At 40.2% G+C, this 22,151-nt stretch overlaps 1 protein-coding gene and 1 long non-coding RNA gene across 4 annotated transcripts in view; one reads left to right on the forward strand and one right to left on the reverse strand.

Annotated features, from left to right (window-relative positions):
- Positions 1-22,151, reverse strand: part of LOC306653200 — an 88,013-nt gene that overhangs the window by 9,229 nt on the left and 56,633 nt on the right. The gene's annotated exons all lie outside the window — the stretch shown is intronic.
- On the forward strand, positions 710-9,559 carry HAUS4 (HAUS augmin like complex subunit 4). Of its 3 annotated transcripts, none has more exons than XM_079128550.1 (10): positions 710-818; positions 2,841-2,917; positions 5,124-5,266; positions 5,355-5,486; positions 5,911-6,045; positions 7,347-7,443; positions 8,098-8,243; positions 8,385-8,515; positions 8,875-8,943; positions 9,086-9,559. In XM_079128550.1, the coding sequence occupies exons 2-10, from the start codon at positions 2,863-2,865 to the stop codon at positions 9,267-9,269; spliced, it is 1,092 nt and encodes a 363-aa protein (XP_078984676.1). In that variant the 5' UTR covers positions 710-818; positions 2,841-2,862; the 3' UTR covers positions 9,270-9,559. The 3 variants fall into 3 exon arrangements, with proteins under 3 accessions (XP_078984676.1, XP_078984675.1, XP_078984677.1); XM_079128549.1 differs by lacking the exon at positions 710-818 and adding an exon at positions 860-1,000; XM_079128551.1 differs by lacking the exon at positions 710-818 and adding an exon at positions 904-1,000 and having other exon boundaries at positions 2,830-2,917.

Here is a 22,151-nt window from a genome sequence, read left to right on the forward strand (position 1 = left end):
AATTCACCTCCTAACTAAATTAGTTTCAACTTTGCAAAGAGGGTGTAGGTGGGAGTAGGGTCTGTTTAAGACAGAGATAAATGAAGAATGAGCGATAAAGGAGCCCGAGGAAGGAAAGCAGACCCAAAGTACAGAGACCTGTGCCGGGCATGGGGTGGGACAAGGTCTGGTGAGGAGACTCGCAGGATGCATGATGAAGGCAGGTCTAGGAAGGTTCAGCGGGCCATTGTGGCAGGTTTAGGTTTCCGGGCCGCTAACTTGAACTTAACCTCTTCGCTCCTTAGTTTTCCCCTCTGTAAAATGGGTATGATGGTAACTTCCCCGTAGGAAGCTGTAAGAACTAAATGAAGCAAGAAAAGGGAAGTAAAACGTAGGGAATAGTGCATGACTCATCGTAAGTCCTCAATAACGTGAGCTATGAATACCATTTTCTCAACCTTTGTCCGTAAAGAGGGGAAGGCACCAAGAAGGCACAAAACGTCCTTCTTAAGACCGCTGTTTCGCAGAAGGTTCCATGACTCGGGTTCGCAGCGGTTAGGGACCAAGGGCGCGCGCTTGGAGAGAGGGGCGGGGCCTGCCGTTCCCGCCTTGAGTGGGCCCCGCCCCTCTCTCCAAGCGGTCTCGCGTGCACTTTGGGCTCCAGCACCTAACCCGGCCTTTCCCGCGCGGTCCTCCCGGACCTGGCTTCCCCCCGGCCCTGCGCGGGGCCCGAGTGAGAGGTTCCGGAGCCCCGCTGGCTGGTTGTCGACGCTGCCCGCCAGCCCGCTCAGCCCCGCTTGGCACTGCCTCGGGAACTTCAGCTGCCCCAGAGTGTGCAGGTTTGCTTCCGAGGGGTGGCGGGCTGCGCCGCGGGAGAAAGAGAGCTCGGAGGGTCAATCCGGCCAGCCCTCGGTCTCTGGACGCGGAGGCCGCCCTCGCCCTTGGGAATCCTTGGCAGCCCAGACAGAAGGGAAGTCGGCGCCGGAGAGCCCGTACTGCATTTTGATTCATCTTGGGCCTTGTAAGGGTCACATCTTGTGAAAATACCTGTAAAATCAATTTAACGTTCAGTGCAGCGTGTAAAGACAGCTCTAAGAATTTAAAAGACGCCTGAGTCAGAACATTTAAATGCTTGGGTCCCTGTAGCAGCGTTTTAACACGTCTAAGTGCAGAGGGTGGAGAATCGAGCCTGATTGCCGCCACCGTTCACGCCCTGTAACATTTTAAAAGGGTAAAGAAAAATACCCATAAAAAACCTAAGTGGGCAGTTCTTCTAGGGAGGGAACAGTTGACTTGTTGAAATTTGGATTGGTCCTCATTTCTGTGTGCGAAATTTGCCTGCAAAACTTTATTTGCAGGCTTAGATCAACAATAAACCTAATTGTTAAAATACTGAGCTTAACTAAATAGTGACTTTTGTTGACAAGTCGATTGTGTTATTAATTCTTAATGTCTCATCCAAGGCAAGAATCGTTATCACAGTTTTGCAGGTGGAAAAAAAAGTTTGGCACAAAAAAAAAGCATTTCCCTTAAATTCACACAGAAGCAACGGTGGAGCTGCAGATTAAGTCCTAGCATTTTGCCTCCTCAGCTGCATCACCGCTAGACCATGTTACAAAACAAATGAGTAGTTACTTTGATGTTACTCATAAAAGGAGCAAGTAAACCAAATGTTCTGTGAACACGAAGTGTTAAAGCATAATAACCTTCAATGTCTGTTCTGCTTTGGGAGGCTCAGCTGTCCTTTGGAGTTTGATACCTCACAAAGAATAGGGGGTGGAGCAAAAACATGGAAAGTAATGTCAAGGGAAAATTTTTGTCTTCTGAGTCCAAACTGTGCTCATCTTTTTTTTTTTTTTTTTTTTTGCGGGGTTTGGAGTTGGTACCAGGGATTGAATTCAGGGGCACTCAACCAATAAACCACTTCCCCAGCACTATTTTGTATTTTATTTAGAGACCGACTTGCTTAGTGCCTCCCTTTTGCTGAGGCTGGCTTTGAACTCGAGATCCTCCTACCTCAGGCTCCTGAGCTGCTGGGATTACAGGCATGTGCCACCACACCAGGCTCAAACTGTGCTCATCTTTACTGACCCTATAAGGTCATTCTTTTCAGTGTGTTCCATTATTCTGGCAAAACAACCAGAGTTTATGTCCCAGCCTCAGCCGTATTAACTACACCTTTGCCTCACTCTGTCTGCACTGACCTGTCAGTCTTCCTGTCATGCTCTTTCCTCCAGGTGCTCTTTACAAATGCTGTTATGCAAAAACCAGTTGTTGTGCAACTGTGGAATGATTTGTCATTCCTGAAGGATGATTCTAGAGTTTAATGATCAAAAACTACCAACAGCTCTTTGATGAATGGACACAATGAGGCAAGCGTGTGCACACGCACGCGCACACACACACACACACACACACAACTATTGTGGAATTTGATAGCTGAGTTATTTGGATGAAAAAAGCAGACTTTTGATTGTTTTCCCCAGTTCACTCATAACTAGAAAGCAGTAGCTTAGTTTTAACTTCAACATAATGATAGTGCTAGTGGGAAATCCTCCTGATTAGACCTTGGTGAATTGGAAAGTTTCTTTTTAGAAATAGGCTCCTTTTTAGTAAGCTTGGAACAAGTTGAGACATTTGTGTGCTTGGAATGCGAAACATTTTGGCACTTGTAAGCCTGTCCATAAAACTTGTATAAAAACTTGGGACCAGGATGTGTGATATAGCCCCTTTCTCTAAGTGGCATCCCTGAGGTTCTTTCCCAGCTTGTGATAAAAGAAACTCAATGCTAAGGTAATTTAATCTGGAGCAGCCAGCTATTTGTTCATCTTTCTTGTTTTCTTTCAATTGGTTCCACACAGATAAGAATCCCAAGAAAACTAAATGGCATCTGGAGATTTCTGTTCCCCTGGAGAAGGGATGGAAATACTTCAACAAGGTAAGGGTAGACATTTGCAGAAGATTTGCTGACTTTTCCAGAGATGTCCAATTCAGGTTCTTGCCTTCTTTAATAAAAAGGATTTATAATTTCTATTAGTTTGTTTTCTTTCACAAGAGCCTAAACTTCTGGGGAAACTAAGGATACATGGAGATTCTTGAACATTCTCTTAATGGAAACAGATTACCCTAACTCCTGTTAAGTGTTGGTTTAGTATCTGTTTGTGCAGTAGCAAGCATATTTTAAAGATAAGAGTAGCTAGCCAATTCTTTGAAGTCTTCCTTCTGACTTGTATCTTAAATTTCTTACTTTTTTTTTTTTTGGTACCAGGGATTAAACCCAGGGCACTTAACCACTGAGCCACTTATACTCTCTTTAGAGACAGGGTCTCACTGAGTGCTTAGGGTCTTACTAAATTGCCGAGGCTGGCTTTTGAACTTGTGATCTTCCTGCGTCAGCCTCCCAAACCATTGGGATTATAGGCGTGGGCCACCACACCCAGTGAATTTTTTTACATCTTATTCTTCAAAATCTCAGCTCCTGCCGGGTGCAATGACACATGCCTGTAATCCCAGTGACTCAGGAGGCTGAGGCAGGAGGATTGCAAGTTTAAGGCCAGCCTCAGCAATTTAGAGAGACACTGTCTTAAAATAAAAGATAAAAAGGGCTGGGAATGTAGCTCAGAGGTACAGCACCCCTGGGTTTAATCCCTAGTACCCCCATCATACATACAAAGTCTCATGTCCTTCTGTATCTTTCCATATCTCCAGTCCTTTCTATTTCTTAAATCCTCCAAGAACTTGTATTTCCTATATTTTGACTATTTCCATATTGAATCCTTCAATATTTTAGAGGGGGAAGGGAAGGGGGAAAAGGAAGAGAAGGGGAGAGGGAGAAGGGAAAGAGAGATAGAGAGTTTGAGATAGAGACTTATTAATCTCTAGAAGAACCTTGGGTATGATGGTCCAAAGAATGAAAATTTGAGCCTTTGGTAAGCAGATATAGAAGAGTCCAGTAGCGAGCACTTAGGAAAGAGATGGAAAGAAAGTCCAGACTATATGGAATAACTACAGAATCCTTATTTCCTGCACTTTTTCTCATGCTTGTACTATTCTGTATCTACATGCATTATTACTCAGTTCTATTTTCAATAATGAGAATTTGGTTAAATTTTTTATGTACTTTAAGGGTGTACCTTTTCTTAGTCTTGCTTATGTGACTAGAGATCACAAAGTTGGAACTTTATATATGTTTTTCCCTCTTTTTCAAGAATTCTACTAATTGTTTGAATTTGAGGTACTGTGGTGATCCCTATTAAAATGTCCTTTATTGTTGATTCTTTTTTTTTTTTTTTTTTTTTTTTTTTTTTTTGATACCAGGGAGTGAACCCAGGAGTGCTTAATCACAGAGCCACATCCCTAGTCCTTTATTTTTTTTATTTTTTGAGACGGGGTTTCGCCAAGTCACTTAGAACCTCACTAAGTTTTTGAGGCTGGCCTAGAATTTATGATTTTCCTGCCTCAGCTTCCCAAGCTGCTGGGATTACAGGCATGTGCCACCATGCCAAGCTTGTTGATTATTTTTGTCCCATCTTTACCAACTTCATTTCCATTTTCTTCTTTCCTTTCCTTCCTCCCTTTCTTTTTGTGTTTGGGATCTGGGGTCAAACTTAGGGCTTCCTGCATACTAAGCGTGTACTCTACCAGTGCGCTACATCCCTAGCCCCTGCATTTCCATTATCTAATCCTTAATTTTATTGGGTATTCATTTCCCTTTGAAATGAGTTTTATCCACAGACATAAATTGGCATATGCCATATAGTTGCCTGTGATCCCAGCGACTCAGGAGCCTGAAGTAAGAGGATAAGAAGTTCAAGGACATCTTTAGCAACTTAGGGACATCCTGTCTCAAAATAAAAAATAAGGGCTGGGGGTGTAGCTCAGGTATAAGGTCCTCCCTGGGTTCATTCCTTGTACCAAAAAAAAAGAAAAGAAAAGAAAAGAAAGAAACGAGTTTCATTTTACATCTTTGGATATAAAATAAGTGTTACTTTGAGTATTATTTCTAGTTTGTTACTTTTTCCTTTTAAATCTCATGATATTTAGAAATCCAACCAAAAACCTAGGTGTTTTGGAAGTATTATGTTCAATTATATAAACTAAGGATCCATACCTTTTTGCTTTTTTTTTGTCCCTGTGCCTTTAAGTGTGCAGCAAGCAGTTTCCTCCTTGCAACCTGAGGGAAGAGGACCTGTTACAGAACCCCTACTTCAGCAAGCTGCTGCTGAGTCTCTCACAGCATATGGATGAGAGTGGTTTAAGTCTCATCCTGGCAAAGGAGCAGGCTCAGGTAAGGGCTCTGGGAGAAGGGATGACTGGAGGAAGGGAAAGTCCTTTCAAGAGAGAGGTTTCTATCTGGGATATTTTTGGTTTTCTAGGCATGGAAGGACATTCGACTGCATAAGACAACATGGTTGAGGTCTGAGATTTTACAGAGAGTCATTCAAGAGCTGCTTGTGGACTACTATGTGAAGACACAAGACACAAATTTAACATCTGAAGACAAAAAGGTGAGGCTGAAGAGATGAGATAAGGCATGTCACCAAGTATAGAAATGACCAGGCCAGGTGTGGCTTTGTTTGACAGTGTGATCTAGGGTGAAGAACAGCTTTGAGGAATGGATTATTAAAAACAAAATGAGTTCTCACTCTTGAGGTAGCGCACATTCTTCCTTGAATGTGTATCTAGTTTCTAAAAATACTTCTGTCTCTGTTTTAAACAAAAGAAAAGAAAAACAGAAATGGACTATAGTTATTGGGGAAAAGGGTGTGTTATCAAGGTTTTGAAATAGATTGACAGAAGGCACTTGCAGCTGAAGGGGATGACGTGTTTGAGAACTTTGAAAGTGTGAGAACTGGTTTGTGGGGATGGAACAGATGGAGTAGGAGATGTTTTATAGTCACCGCTTTTTGCTCTTTATTCTCTCTTTCTCAGTTTCATGAGACCCTTGAACAGCGGCTCCTTGTGACTGAACTGACACACCTCTTTGGTCCTAGCCAGGAGAGGGAGATACCTCCACTGCTAGGGTTGGAGAAGGCGGACCTTCTGGAGCTCATGCCACCCTCAGAGGTTGGGAAGAATGAATACTGGGAACAAAGAAGCAAAGTGGCTTATTTTTTCCCATATCTTTACATTTTTTGGTTGGGCTTAATTGTTTTTGCAAAAATGATACACATCTATGGTGGGCAAACTCAAAAAAAAATCAAGAAAAACATTACAGAGAAGCAAATAAAAACTGGAATACTAACTACATCTGAAAACATAGTATTATTATAAACAGTTTGACATAAGTAGTCTTATACCTTCTATGCTGATATAGAGTACAGTCTGTTTTGGTGTAATAAATTTTGGACATTTTTTCAAATCAAGAAATAGGATGAGCAAGGCATGGTGGCACATGCCTGTAATCCCAGAGGTTTGGGAGGCTGAGGCAGGAGGATCGCAAGTTCAAAGCCAGCCTCAGTAACTTAGTGAGAACCTCAGCAACTTAGCAATCCTCCCTTAATGAGACCCTGTCTCAAAATGAAAAAGGGTTGGGGATGTGGTTCAGTGGTTGTATATCCCTGGGTTCAATCCCTGTTACCAAATAAAAAAATAAGTAAAATAAATAGGATGATATCTGTAAAAGCACTCTCAGCATAGTGTCTAGGCACATAATGCTATGTTCTTATACTATTAGTTTAAATCAATGCTAGGATTCTATTGTATGAGTGTAGCATAATTTGTTCAACCTTATTGATGGATATTAAGGGTATTTTCATATTTTTGCTCTTAGAAACTACAGTGAGATGAACATGCTAGTTCATGTGTCTTTGCCTTTGTATGTATTTAATTTCCCTAATGTTTGTGCTAAAAGTGGGATCAACAGTGCAGAGCATACATACACGGAACATCAGTTCATAATGCCACACTCTTCGGAAAGGTGTTTCCAGTGTTCCCTCCCCACATTTTCACCAACATGGGCTCATGACAGTCTTTTTACTTGTTTCTTTTTTTTTATTATACTGGGGATTAAATTCAGGGTTTTATGTATGCTAGACAAGTACTCCACCACTGAGCTACAACCCAGTCCCTCCTTTTGCTGATTTGATTGGCTAAAAGTAAGTTTTCCTAATGTCTCTTTGAAAAAATATTTCTTTAAAATTTTGAGATAGGGTCTTTCTAATTTGCATAGGCTGGCCTTGAATTTGTGATTGTTCCACCTCCTGAGTAGCTGGGATTACAGGTATGTACCAGGATGCTCCACTTCTTGATGGCTCTTGATGTGTTTTCTGTGGTTAATATTAAGGTTGTATCATCATGTATTTATTGGTGGTATTTTCCTAGTTCTAACAATCCATTTGCACCACCTTTTGCTTCGGTGGCTGTAGGATTTTGTGCGGATGAGAGCTCGTCTTCAGCTGGAAGTGGAGGAACAGCTCAAGAGGAAATGTTTCACTCTGCTCTGCTACCATGACCCCAACTCAGGTGAGTGCTGACCCTCTGTTCTGCTCACAACTGGCCTTCACAATTCATGGGCTACTCTTTTGAGAATAATGTATTTGAAGTATCAGAGATACTTAGTGTTTGTTTCTGGTGGAATAAAAATAAATATTTTTGTAAGGACTCCTTTGATTCAGCAAGGTGCCAAGTGGGAGTGTCCTCCTGCTGCAGGGAGAGATGAGTTCTTTCCTTAGGAGGATCACAAAGGCAAAGGGAGGAGAGGTCAGGCCTGCCGAAGGTGTCCCCCCCCGCCCCCGCACTGTGACTTAAGAATTCAGGGCCAGTGGAGAACTGTGGTACACACTTGTAATCCCAGTGATTTGGGTGGCTGAGGCAGGAGGATTGTAAGTTCAAGGTCAGCCTGGGCAACTTAGTGAGACCCTGTCTCAAAATAAAAAATATAAAGGGCTGGGGATGTAACTCAGTGGTCGAGCAGCCCTTGGTTCAGTCCCCAGTAACACAGACACATCAGGAATCAAAGGTGGAAGTGAAGAGAAACTGACTTTGAGAACCAGACATCTGAAGAAAACCTGGGAAGGCAGAATTGAGAGGGCTAGATGTAGTATAGGGGCACTGAACAAAGCCTTAGAGAGGGCAATAGCAATTAGAATTTTGTTAGTTCTTTATCTCTTTGCCCAGATGCTGACAGTGAAACCCTGAAGGCAGCAAAGGTATGGAAACTGGCAGAGGTCCTGGTGGGTGAGAAGCAGCAGTGCCAGGATGCCAAGAGCCAGCAGAAGGAGCAGCTGGTACTGTTGGAGAAGAAGAGTGCCACCTACTCCCAGGTCTGTCAGGGCAGCGTAACAGCCTCCACTCTCCCTTACTCTGACTCTACAGGCACATTTAGGGAAGTCAGGAATTTCTGATCTGCCCTCCTTCCTATTCTCTTTGCTTACGTCCTCTTCTGCTTCCTCTTGGGGGCTCAGGTACTTCTCCGCTGCCTCGCTTTGCTGCAGAGGCTCCTTCAGGAGCACCGACTGAAGACTCAGTCTGAGCTAGACCGTATCAATGCCCAGTACCTGGAAATCAAGTGCAGTGCCATGATCCTTAAGCTGAGGTAAGCTGTGAGCCCTGTGGATCTAAGGGATTCTGTCTCATATACCACTCCTCCATCGCTCATTCTCCTCTCTTTTTCCTCATTTATGCCTAGCTCTTTGTGAGTATCCAATAAGTGCCTCACAGCAACGTTAGCCCTTGGATTACCCAAAAGCTTTTTAATATTCTTGAGTCTTTTATTGTACAGCCTTCTGAAATAGGTGCTTTACTGTGAGATCAATTGCTCAAGGATTCAGAGTGACCTTGTTTATCCTGTCACTGCTTAGCCTGCATCTTGACTGTGGGTAGGCACTGTGTCCAGTCCTGACTCTAATGCTGTCAGAGCTCTTCCACATGACATTTCTTTCTTCCCTCTGTCAGGATGGAGGAGCTAAAGATTCTGTCTGACACTTACACTGCTGAGAAAGTGGAAGTTCATCGTCTCATTAGGTGAGAATTCCCAGGAATCTGTATAGTTATCCACAGCGTATTTCTACTCCCTCCAGACTTGTTCATCTTACCATGTTCCCATTCTTGTTTACTTTCTGAGGACCAGCATCCTTATACTGAACCTTCTTTGCCTGGCTCTTAGGGACCGTTTAGAGGGAGCCATTCGCCTACAAGAGCAGGATATGGAGAAATCTCGACAGGTCCTGAATACCTATGAGGTCCTTGGGGAGGAGTTTGACAGGCTGGTAAAAGAGTATACCCAGCTCAAGCAGGCAACTGAGAACAAGCGCTGGGCCCTCCAGGAGTTCAATAAGGCCTACCACTGAGCGTCTTGCAGAGCCAGGAAGCATGATTTATGCACACCACTGCCTCCTTCTGTTTTTGCTGAAGGGCCCACCTCCATCTGTGGCTTCCTTCACTGTAAGAGAGAGTGGGGACACTTGCTTAAAACACTGCAGTCTTTTAGGTGCCCTCCTGATTTATCTTCCTTGTTTACAATGACTTGGTCTTTTCTAGAAAATGTAGCAAGCAGATTTATATAATTTTATGTATAGCTGTTTGTCAGTGTCAATCCTATGTTGTGTTTGATTATTTCCTGAATAAAATGATGATATTATGTGTTAGGATCGTAGTCATTTTCCTTGGGCACAGAGGGAAAAAGAACATCAAAGTCTGTGTGGATAAGGAGGAAGAACTGGGTGGATCCAAATACAGCCAGATCTATAATGCTTACACAAATGGGAGGTAGAAGTACCAGCCTGCTCTCATTGAGTCTTAGAGACTTCGTTCTAGATAAGCAGAAATGGATGAAATCTGGGCTTGCTCTTGATGAACAATATTCTCCAGAGGTCAGTGCTATGTGCTGAGGTAGGTAGGAAACTATTCTGTCATTGTGGCTAACAGTAAGGAAGTTACTATAAAGCAGTGAGGTATTCAACTCAGTTATAGAAGGACACAAGGCATTTGTGCTCCTGGTTCCTTCTGGTGTGGTTTGAGGGCCATATGTCTCTCCAAAAGCAGGGATGGGAAGATATGACCCTGAGGAATCAAGTTTCACAGTCTGCTTACATAAGAGGAAGGCAGAGGGACCTGATTGGCATTGAAATCAGGGAATTGGAACAAAAGCAGAAGTCCTCTACCTTCTGAGTAAAAGAACCTACTCAGCTTCCCCACCAGTCTTCAGGGAGACTGGTTCAGGCATTCTTCCATTAATGATGATCTGCATTGGCATGGTAAGAATTAAGGTCTTGAAGTCAACGTACATCTTTCCATCAATAGTGTTTAACATTATTTGTCTATGTGCAAATTTTGACCCCCTACAAAAAATGAACAAATAGATAATGGAAAAATTTAGAATTAACATTGATTAATTTTATAGTTTTTTTTCCCCCAACTTTCTTTGGGGAAATTTTTGAACCTATAGAAAACTTGAAAGGATAGTAGGATGAGTACCAGTGTACTCTTTCTTTTCGGTACTGGGAATTGAACTCATGGTAGCACTACCACTGAGCTACATCCTCAGCTGTTTTGATTTTTTTATGTTGAGAGGCTGGCCTCGAACTTGTAATCCTCCTGCCTTAGCCTCCTATGTCACTGGGATTACAGGTGTGCACTACTAATTAAAAATTTTTATTTTTTGCAAAGGATTAAAACCAGCAGTACTTTTGTCACTGAGCTACATCCCAACCCATTTGATTTTTTAAAACTTTTTTTTAGTTATAGATGGACACACAGTACTTTATTTATTTTTATGTGATGCTGAGTTTGGAACCCAGTACCTCACACATGCTAGGCATGTGCTCTACCACTAAGCTACAACCCCAGCCTGACCCTTTTGATTTTGAGATAAGGTATCACTAACTTACCCAGGCTGGCCTTGAACTTGTGATCTTTTTACTTTAGCTTCCCAAGTTGCTGAGATTACAGTTGGGTACCACTGCACTCAGCTACCATTGTACTCTTAATCTACATTTAGCAATTGCCAGTATTTTGCTTTTCTCCCTCTTTTCCTTCCTATCTCCATTCTCCCTTTCTCTTTATAAAATTCAGGTATCAGGTAGGTGTGATAACGTATACCTGTAATCCCAGCTACTTGGGAGGATGAGGCAGGAGGATCAAGGTCAGCCTGGGCAACTTAGACCCTATTTTTCTTCTTTCTTTTTCTTTTTCTTTTCTTTTTTCTTTCTTTTTTTTTTTTGGCTAGATCAGAGGTATGTGTATTTTATTTTATTTTTCTTCACATTTTTTTTTTTTTAAGTGGCACTGGGAATTGAACCCTAGCTCTTGCGCATGCTAGGCAAGCACTCTATAAAATAAGCCATATGCTCAGCACCCACATTTTTTATTGATGCATTATATTTGTACATAATGGTAGGATTTGTTGTTATATATCTGTACATGAATACAACATAATATAATTTAGCTAATATCATTCTCCAGTATTTTCCCTTTCCTTTCCTCCTCCCTCTTCCTGGTCACTTTCCTGTATTCCACTGATCACCCTTTAATTTTCATGAGATTTCCTACCACATTTTCTTTTCCTTTTCCCTTTCTAGCTTCCATATATGAGAGAAAACATACAACTTTTAACCTTTTGAGTTTGCCTTATTTCATTTAACATAATGTTCTCAAGTTCATTCCATTTTCCTGCAAATGACATAATTTCATTTTTCTTTATGGCTGAATAAAATTCCATTTTGTGTACTTACCACATTTTCTTTATCTATTCATCTAGTAATGGACACCTAGGCTGGTTCCATAGTTTAACTGTTGTGATTGTGCTGCTGTAAACATGGATATGCATATATCACTGTAGTGTGATGACTTTAATTTTTTAGGATAAATACTGAGGAGTGGTATAGCTGGGTCATATGTTGAGACCCTATTTCAAAATATAAGAAATTTTTAAAAAGGGCTTGGGGTTGGACTGGGGATGTGGTTTAGTGGTAGAGTGCTTGCCTGGCATGCATGAGTCCCTTGGTTTGATCCCTAGTAACACACATAATAAAAATAATAATAATTATTATTATTTAATTAAAATGAAATTAAATTTCTAGCAGGTTGATTGGTACTTTATTGACAGTGAAGATACAGAACATTTACATCATTGCAGAAAGTTTTATTGGACAGCTGGGCATGGTGGTGCACATCTATAATCCTTGTTACTCAGGAGGTGGAGGCAGGAGGATCACAAGTTCAAGGCCAGCCTAGGTAACTTAAGGAGACTCTGTCTGGGGGTGGGGGGGGCGGGGAAAGTAGAAAGGTTTGGGGATGTGACTCAGTGGTAGAATGCCCTTGAGTTCAATTCTCAGTAATGTGAAGAAAACTTTTTTGTATGGGACAGAGCTGTAAGCTTGTATTTCTTACAAATTAGAGGTAAGTCTTCGGGCTTGATTAGATTTGGATAAAACATCTTTGGGAAGAATACTTAATAGATGATATTACATACTTCACATCACTGAAGCCACATCAGGCCAGAATATATCACTATTAATTATGCTGAATTTGATTGCTTGGTTAAGGTGGTAACTGCCAGATTACCACTAGTGGGATCTCTTTAGTGTATAAAGGTATGTTTTCTCTTGATTGTAGCATCTAGAAATTAACTTTGAAAATCTCAGAATAGATCTTCCTGATATTTATTATGACATTCATTTAATTATGTGCTTGTCCTGAAGCAAACTAGGTTTTGGCATTTGAAATAATAAGATGATGATGATGATGATGACAATAATAATAATAATAAAGAAATGGAACTTGTCCTCAATTTTATAATCTATAGACAATAGCAGACACACAAAAGCAGTCTAAAAATATAAAGTAACAGGAAGTACAGTTAAATGTGTTGCAAACCAAGAGAAGTGAATCAGGAATTATAAGGTAGAGCCTTGGTATGGAAAGCAGATTTGGTTCAAGCTTTTTTTTTTTTTTTTTTTTTTTTTGCGGTGCTGGGGATTGAACCCAGGGCTTTGAGCTATCTCCCCAGCCCCACTGGTTCAAGCTTTGTAGAAGCAAGTATGGGATAGAATTTTGGAAAAAGCAACAAAGAGAAAGAGGAAGAAGTGGTGTTTGAAGGCACAGAGTTAGGACTGGGTAAATTATTTCCTCCCCTCCCCTACCCAATAAGGTGGTTTTATTCTTGGTCCTTTAATCCTTCATCCTAACTAAAGAGTGAAGTTTACTAGAGGTGCCCTTCCCAAGTGCCATTCTTTATCATGGAACAGCTGGGAAGGAGACTTGGAGGGCAGGTAGGAGGAGCTGTGTGACAGTGACACCTAAGTTTAGCATTTTGGACCTCAGCTTTCCTCTCACCCTCACATTTTTCAAAAAAGATTACAGGTCCTACATCTTTCCTCTTTCAAAGTCACACTCTTTCAAAGTCACTTGCCTCTTACAACATCTGATAAGTCTTGTTGATCTTTCCCTTGTGATGAAAGTGAAGGAAATCACCTCCAGAACTTGGAGTAGGATTGCTCTGGATAAGAAAACTCTTGGTTTTTTTTTTTTTTTTTTTTTTTGACAAACAAAATCTGTTCCCTCAGTGTACTCAAGGAAGGCTCATTGTGGAAGTATGCTGAGGAAGGCTCCTGCATTACCCAGGCCACGACAAATTGGAAAACACAGCGCCCCCTAGAGACCAATATAGGCATCTCCAAAGGAGAGCAGAATTCCTGGGGTCTAGCCATGCCTGTGCTGCCCCACAGTTATGAAGACTCCCTTCATATTACCTATCTTGCAGGATTTAGACTAAGTTTTGTTCAAGGAACTAAGGTTTCCTTATACTCTGAAATAGTGGCGATAAAGGAGTCAACACATAATGAACTAGATTAGCAATTATAGAAATAATTTACCCTAAAAGATGGTTTGTATTTGAATGGCTAAGGTGCTGCCAAAGTGATAAGGTCTGGTATCAGGAAAATGCAACTGAAGTTTAGAAAGACCTAAATGTACCAAGCCTGGCTGAAGAAAGAACATGTGACCAAAAGCAAATAAACTACTTAGGGTTTAGAAAAGGGTTATCCAGAGAGTAAGGTCAAGGTTCTCAGGAGAAATTAAATCTGATATACCTCTATGTTAAGGATTAGGCTCACATGATTGTGAGGGCTGGCAAATCTGAAATCTGTAGGATAGGCTGGCAGGCTAGAAACAGGCAGAAGTGATGCCACAATCTTGAGGCAGAATTTCTTCTTCAGGAACACTCAGTTTGCTCTTTAAAGGCCTTAACTGACTGGGTGCAATGGCACATGCCAATTAATCCCAGTGACTCAGGAGACTGAGGCAAGACAATCACAAGTTTGAGGCCATTCTCAGCAATTTAGCGAGGTGCTGTCTAAATAAATAATAAAAAGGGCCAGGGTATGTGACTCAGTGGTAAAGTGCCCTGGGTTCACTTCCTATTACCTCTTGCACCCCAACAAAAGACCTTAACTGATTGGATGAGACCCACCCACATTATCAAGGGTAATCTCTTTTACTTAAAGTCAACTGATGGTGTCAACTACATCTACAGTACACCTTCGCTGCAACATCTAAATAAATGTTTGATGAAATATCTGTGTTCTGGGACAATTCAGTCTTAGTGTCAGAGGACTGGCCTCAAGGTGCTACAAAACTGAAGAAAGGGGCAGATAGATCAAGGATTGAACAGGGTGCACTTTATTGGGGAACTTCCTGATGAAGTCATGGTCCTGGGTGGCAGAAAGACCAATTGGATACCTGCCATTTGGATGAGAAAGAGGGTTGTATGTATGGGTTAGGACAAAAGTGATTTCATCCTAGCTGGAATGTACCTAGTGGTATATAAAGCTCCACATACCACTTAATGGATTTGTCTATTTATAGTTTTCTGGGAAACTATACAAGAAAAACAGACTAGAGGTACTCTGGGGCAATCATGGCAGTTAAACTAAAAATGGCAGCAATCATGTCAAGCTGAATCTATACAATCTGGGTACTGTAATAGACTGGCCAAGACAACACATTAAATTCACTGTCAGACAAGATTTCCGGTTTTCATCTAGCCCTAACCTGGTTGAAATGTACACTGAACTAGGGATCTGAGTTAGGTCACTGGAGAGAAGAGCTACATTGTGGGCAGGAACAAGCCATGGTTGTAATTTCTCTCCATAAAACAAGAATTTTGAAGTCCGGTGTGATGGTACATGCCTGTAATCCCAGCTACTTGGGAAGCTGAGGCAGGAGGACTTCAAGGTAAAGGTCAGCCTGATTAACTTAACAAGACCACGTTTCAAATAAAACAAAAAGGGCTGGGAATATAGCTCAGTGGTAGAGCATTTACCTAGCATATGTGAGGCCCTGAGTTTGATTCCCAGCATTGGGGGGTGACTCTGAAACTTTATTAGCTACCAGATATGATTTCTAAGCATTCTGCATATGATAGGTCATTTCATTATATTAGTAAACTTTTGAGATTAAATAGTATTACTGTCTCTTCATTTCAATAGGGGAAACTAAGTAAGGTGTAGAGAGATCAGGTAACTTATGCAATGACACAAAGCTGATCATTTGAATAGCCCTAGCATGGACCCAGGAAGTCTGGCTCCAGAATCTGCTGTCCTAAGACCCTCTGATGACTGGAATCCAAACATACACCCTGCAAGCAACATCATGTGTAATGGATTTGGATTTCCTGGTTTCCTGATGAATGGAAGGGAGGGCTCTATACAGCAGATGAATACCCCTGCCACTGGAAAGCACCATCCTTCCACATACATTGACAATGCAACCTAAATACTGGTCTCTAGTGAACGTACCAGGAATTTGAAGTGACCCAGAGCCTGCTAACAAATGGAAGCTTGGGGCCAGAAGAGTGTGGCCAGGCCTTGAACCAGAAGACCTCACTAGTGTCCTAAACCCCTAAGAGACCAGCTAGCAGAGCCAATGGCCATCTTTCCCCGCCACTGCCCCAACCTACTCCTCAGGTCCTCATTTTGGGTCCTACAAATTGTTCTGACTGCTTCTCTTCCTACCTAATATGCTTACCACTGCCAACTCAACTTTCATGATGATTTTGGCTTTCTTTTCACAAATATTTTGTAATTTTAACTTCATTCTGTTATTTCTCTGATCAAAATACTCAGGTCAGCTAGGCACAATGGTACACACCTATAGTTTCAGCATCTTGGGAGGCTGAGGCAGGAGGAACCTAAGTTTGAGGCCAGCCTCAGCAACTTAGACCCTGTCTCAAAGTTTTAAAAAGGGATTGGATGTAGCTCAGTGCTAAAATACTCCTGGGTTCAATTCCAAAAACAGCAACAACAAAAACCCCTCAGGAGACTTCAGGTCTCCCCACTACATACCAAACGGTTTACATGGTTTAGCTATGGATTGAAGCCTTCAAGGTGTAGCTGTGCTTTCCAGCCCACTTACACACCAAAATCCCTGATGGGCCTGTTCACCACTTCATGCTTTCCTGTGCTTGTTTCTGTTGGGAACTCTTATAAATTCCTATCACCTTTGAGGCCCACCTCAAATTCTGCTTTGCCATTATCATTCCAGTTAGAAAAGGTCTCACTACTGTTTAACAGTACATCCCCACAAACACTTTGTTACTTCTTTAGGGTGCTTACCAGGCAAGCTTGAATTGCTGTCACTGTGTAAGGAAGCAGGTTTGACCTATTTGCAATATCAGAAGTTGGTGGAGACAGGTGGTTGTAAAGTAGGTATTTTCAATTGTTTTGGCCTTGGGACTACTTTACTCTCCTAATGATTTTTTTAGGACTCCAAAGAGCTTTTGTTTATGTAAGTTTTTTTTTTAATAAAAATTTTTTTAGTTTTACATGGATACAATACCTTTATTTTATTTATTTATTTTTATGTGATGCCGAGGATCAAACCCAGTGCCTCACACATGCAAGGCAAGCACTCTATCACTGAGCTACAACCCCTCCCCTATGTAAGTTTTATGTATAGATACTGTCTACATTAAAAATTAAAGCTAGAACACTTAAAAATGTATTAATCCATTTTTTAAAAGTCCATTGCATGTTAACATAAATAACACATCTTAATAACAAAATAACCATTTTCCAAAGAGTGGAATTGCTTTGTATTTTAGCAAATCTCTTTGATACCTGCCTTAATAGAAGCAGCTAGATTCTTATATCTGCTTCTCTTTGTGGTGATATGTGGCTTATGTTGAAGCAAAGAGACTCTTACCTCACATATTCATGTAGGAGGTCTTAATGCATGCACATTTTGCTCCTTGTACCACATTTTGGCAAATGCTATCATAAAATAAAAATAAATGTCTTGAGAATCAGAAGAACCAGATTTCTCATTGTGGCTCTTCCATTTAATTGAAGCATTAATTTGTTCCAGACACACTTTTGTTTTCTCATCTACAAAATGGGTATATTTATAATTCCCACCTCACAATTTAATTTTGAGGATTGAGATAATATGTTTAAAGTTCTTGGCATGGGGTAGAGCTTAATAAATATTAATCTGGCTAGGAGGACTATCATATATGTCTATGAGATGAGCATAATTGCTGAAGGTTGGACACTTACAGAAGTCTACAGAGAAGGAGGGCATTGGATAAGCCTTTGAAAGAAGACATGTAAACCAGAAAGAAACGACATAGTAGTGCATGCTTGTAATCCTAACCACTCACTCAGGAGACTGAGGCAGGAGGGTCCCAAGTTTGAAGTCAGCCTGGGCAATTTAGTGAGACCTTGACTCAAAAGCAAATTTTCAGAAGTACTTGACTAAAAAGAACCAAAAAAAAAAAAAAAAAAAAAAAGGACTTGGAATGTAGTTTAGTGGTGCTAGAGCATTTGCATTTGCCATCATGTGAGGCCCTGGGTTTCATGCCCAGTAGTAGCTTCAAAAAAAAAGAAGAAAAAAAACACACACACACACACACACATAAAGAAAGCACAAGTTTAATATATACTTTAAAAAATGCTGTCCATATAATATTAACATGCTCAGTATTGAAAATTAAGAGAAAAGATGAATTTTTTCCATAGCTGAGGTTATTCTGCACGTACAACTGGTAATCTTTGTGACTTAATGGCTTTCTGTGTGTGTGTGTGTATGTGTGTGTGTGTACACTGGGGAATCGAACCCAGGTGTGCTTTACCTGAGCTACATCCTCAGTCCTTTAAAATTTTTTTTCCTTTTAAAAAATTTTGAGATAGGGCCTCACTACATTGCTGAGGTTGGCCTCGACCTTGTGATCTTCCTTCTTCAGTTTCCTGAGTCACTGGGATTACGGGTGTGAAATGCCAGTTTAATGGCATATTGTAAGCATTTCTCTATATGACTAAATTTTCTTTGATGACATTGATTTTAATGACTCCCTAAGATTTCATTGCATGCATGATTTATTTATCCATTGTACATCTGATTTGTTATATTTTTTATAAATAAAAAAGTTACACTAAAGATTTCTTTTAATTTTTATCCTAGTTTGTAAAGATTGTCTAGGGTAGCAGCCTAGAAGGGAATTTATAGATGACATGTTTTAATGTTAAGATCAAAGGTTGTATAGTCAGTTGACCAAGGTTTGAAATCAACCTTTCTAGGCCCTAGTTCCTGCATCCATGGAAGAAAAGCACTTCCTATCTCCCAGGGTTCTTGTGAACATAAGGTGTTTTTCACACAACTTGACACAAAATAGATTAATTAATGTTAGCTGTTATTATTATCACAAGTTAAATTCATATATTTAATCATATGTATGTATATGTATATAAGCAGCCTGTCTCCGGACTATTGATTGGATTCTTTTATTGTATTTTTGGACCAACCACAATAACTTGATTCATTTGTATATTACTTGTTTCACAAAGTGTTTGAGGTAAAGGCTTAAAAATTTGAGATTTCCCTCTCTCTTTTTGAACTTTCTTTGCTTTTCTTGTCTGATTTTTATTGCAGATGAACAGTAGAATTATTTTTATCAAGTAACAAAAGATTCCATTAGAATTGTGATTGAGTGTTGTAAAAGTGAGAAATTAATTCAGTAAGAACTGACATCTTTATAGGATTCATTTTTTTTCTAAGGATATGGTTTATTTCTCCCTTTTTTCAGACTTCTATTATGTCTTTCAACAAAATTTTGTAATTCTGTTTATATAGGTTCTTAAAATTTTTTCAGAAAGTTAGAGCTAAGTATTTCATCTTGGTGTTACTTTTATCACTGTGGAGAGGGAAAATACTAATAACAATAGCTAATGTATATTGAAAGTTTACTATGTGCAGGGTATATTCTAAAAACTTTACCAAATTAACTAATTTCATCCTTATAACAGCTTCATGAGATAAGAATTACTATTTACATTCCCATTTTATGAATGAGGAAACTGAAGCCAGAGGCTACATTCACATGGTTAGTATATGGATATTCAAGACTTTAAACTCTTGTCATCTGCTTCACAGGTAATTCTCCTAAGATATTACTGGAATATTTTTATTAACTTATTTTACATTGCTGGGGATCAAACCCAGGGCTTTATACATGCTGGGCAAATGCTTTACCACTGAGCTACATTCCCAGTCTGGATATTTTCATTAATTATGTCTTCTAAGTGTTTCTTGGTGTATAAGAAAGTTATAGATTCACATTTATCTTGTATCAGCTGACTTTTCTGCATTGTATTATTCTCATCACTTAAAAATTGATTCTCGCAGATTTTCTATGTATTCAATCATATCATGTGCAAACAATGATAAATTTGCTTTTCCCTTTCCAAAACTTATATCCTCTTTTTTCTATTTCCAGTCTCATTATATTGGATTTTTCAGAATACTATAAAATTACTCAGTTATGAGATTAGACATTCTTATTTCATCTTTACTGAGTTGTTGAGTTTATATATATATATGCATATATGTGTATATATGAAGACTATTTAAATATGCAGACTATTAAGAATGTTTATAGAAAATAAAGTTGTCTTACTGTGTTTTATTCTTTGACTATTAAAAAGGGTCAGTTTTTTTGGTAGTACTGGTGATTGAATCCAAGGACACACTATCACTGAATTACATTCCCCAATCCTTTTTATTTTTTATTTTGAGACAGAGTCTCATTAACTTGCTAAGGTTGGCCTCAAACTCATGATCCTCTTGCCTCAGTCTCCTGAGTAGCTGGAATTGCAGATGTGTACCACCATACCTGGCATGTTTTTTTGACCCATTATATAATTTTTCTAACACCTAAACTTGTGCTAAGTCTTGAGGTAAGCCCTAATTGGTCATGTTATATAATTACTATGCTAATATGTTATTAATTTTTCTTTATTAATTCTAAATATTTTAGGATATTTACATTTACATCCATAAGTGAGACTGGCCTATAGCTTTTTTGGGATGCTATTCTGACAGGTTTTGATATTAGGTATGTTCTGGCTTCATAAATAAATTGGGTAGTTTTCCATCTTTTTCTATGTTCAGTACAGTGCCTGCTTTCTATTCATTTTGACAGATAAATACCATATAATAGAGATGACAAGGAAGAAAATGCAAATTGGCACAGATTATTTTGCCTCAGTAACTCTGCCACTTTGTAGCTAGAGGACAGCTTTGATTGTGAAGAAGCAATTTGGAGCAGTAGGAAGGTCAAATGAGCTGTTATTGTGGTGTTGAAAAGTGTGGCGGGCTGGACAGGCACCGAGGTGAGGGAGGTGAGTGGAGGTGGGTCTAGGGAGGGAGGCAAGTACTGAGGAAGAAGGTGAGCACGACAAAAGATGAAAAGAGGCTTTACAATGGACTGGGGGCGTTTACACAAAGAGCAAAAAAATGGGGATCAAACAGAACTGGGCCTAAAGGTGAGGAATACTGGTGGACTTGGTGGGAGAATTATCTGAGAGTAAGGTACTCCTTATTCTCCCAACTTGGGCAAACAGGCAGCAAAAAAAATGTCCAGTGCTCTCTGGCCTGTTGGTCACTACTGGAAAAAGTAACCAGGGCATTTGCCCTTCTGTGTGTACTTTCATCCCATCAAAGGCCTACATCCCATTCTATAACAGTAATTCACATGGTTCTGAGCACAAGAGTTCAGTGTGGAGGGCAGAGCAGAAGGAAGCAGAGCATAAGATAAATGTCACCAACTTTGACTAAAAGCCTAGTACATGGCACCCTACAAAGTTCTCTGTTTCTTTTTCAGTCCTTCCCTTCTTGCTCCTCTACAGCTCAGATAGACAAACCATACTTACATACTGTTTTTTTAATGGCCGAGGAAAGCTCTGTAGGAAAGAGTGGGAGCAATGTGGTACGGACATTGTGAATGTGGTATGGAAGTACTGTGAACATGATGCTTACCACATGGCTGAGGCCATTTTGAATGAGAAAACAAAGACAACACTGACAAATGAAATTCAGTCCATGTATACTTACTTTAAGGTCAGTTAAACATTCTAGGCTTTTTTTTTTTTTTTAACACAAGTCCTTTTGAAAATTATTTTATCTGGTAGAAAAACTGACAACGGTTTCCTAGATGTCCTTCTTTTCCTCTCACCCAGGGATGGGTACTAACGAGCAACAGAGCAGCCACCAGTTTGACATCAGAAGTGAGCTGCCAGAAGCACAGATGGTCCACAACCCAGACAATTAGTGTCTGAAGAAGAAACAACACAGAATAAGTCTTCTGTGAATGTAGAATTGGGTTGGGCACAACTTGGGCAAACAAGCAGCAAGCCTCCTCAACAACTCCTTTTTACCTGTTAACACGTCCACAGAGCACTCACCCACTGGAAAGTGGTGCCGGCAACCACCTACTGGAAAGACCTTCAGGAAAGAATTCCAAATATATTTCGTAGACATTCCATCCTAAAAGAGAGGACCATATGCCCCATTCCTTAGGTATGGGCCACACATAGTAACTTTATTCCAAAGACTACAGTATGGAAAGTTGGGATTGGGGGAGTGGGAAGGAGAGAATCACTTTGCAGTGGAGAAGGCTGACAAATTCTACTGCCAGGTGATAAAAGTCAACATCAACAGTCATAAATCATGGCGATTACTATCCAAGTACCCTTGATGTGATGAAAATGACACTCTATTTCTCTGATCTTCCTCCCCAAAACATATAACCCCAGTCTAATCATGAGAAAAACATAAGATAAATTACAAATGAGGGTAGCTTCCAAAATACCTCACCAAAATATCAATCATCAAAAACAAGGGACATCTGAGAAATTGTCAAAGCCAAGAGAAGCCTACAGAGACATGACAACTAAATG

Source organism: Sciurus vulgaris (genome assembly GCF_902686455.1).
Source record: "Sciurus vulgaris genome assembly, chromosome: 2".
Classification (NCBI taxonomy): domain Eukaryota; kingdom Metazoa; phylum Chordata; class Mammalia; order Rodentia; family Sciuridae; genus Sciurus; species Sciurus vulgaris.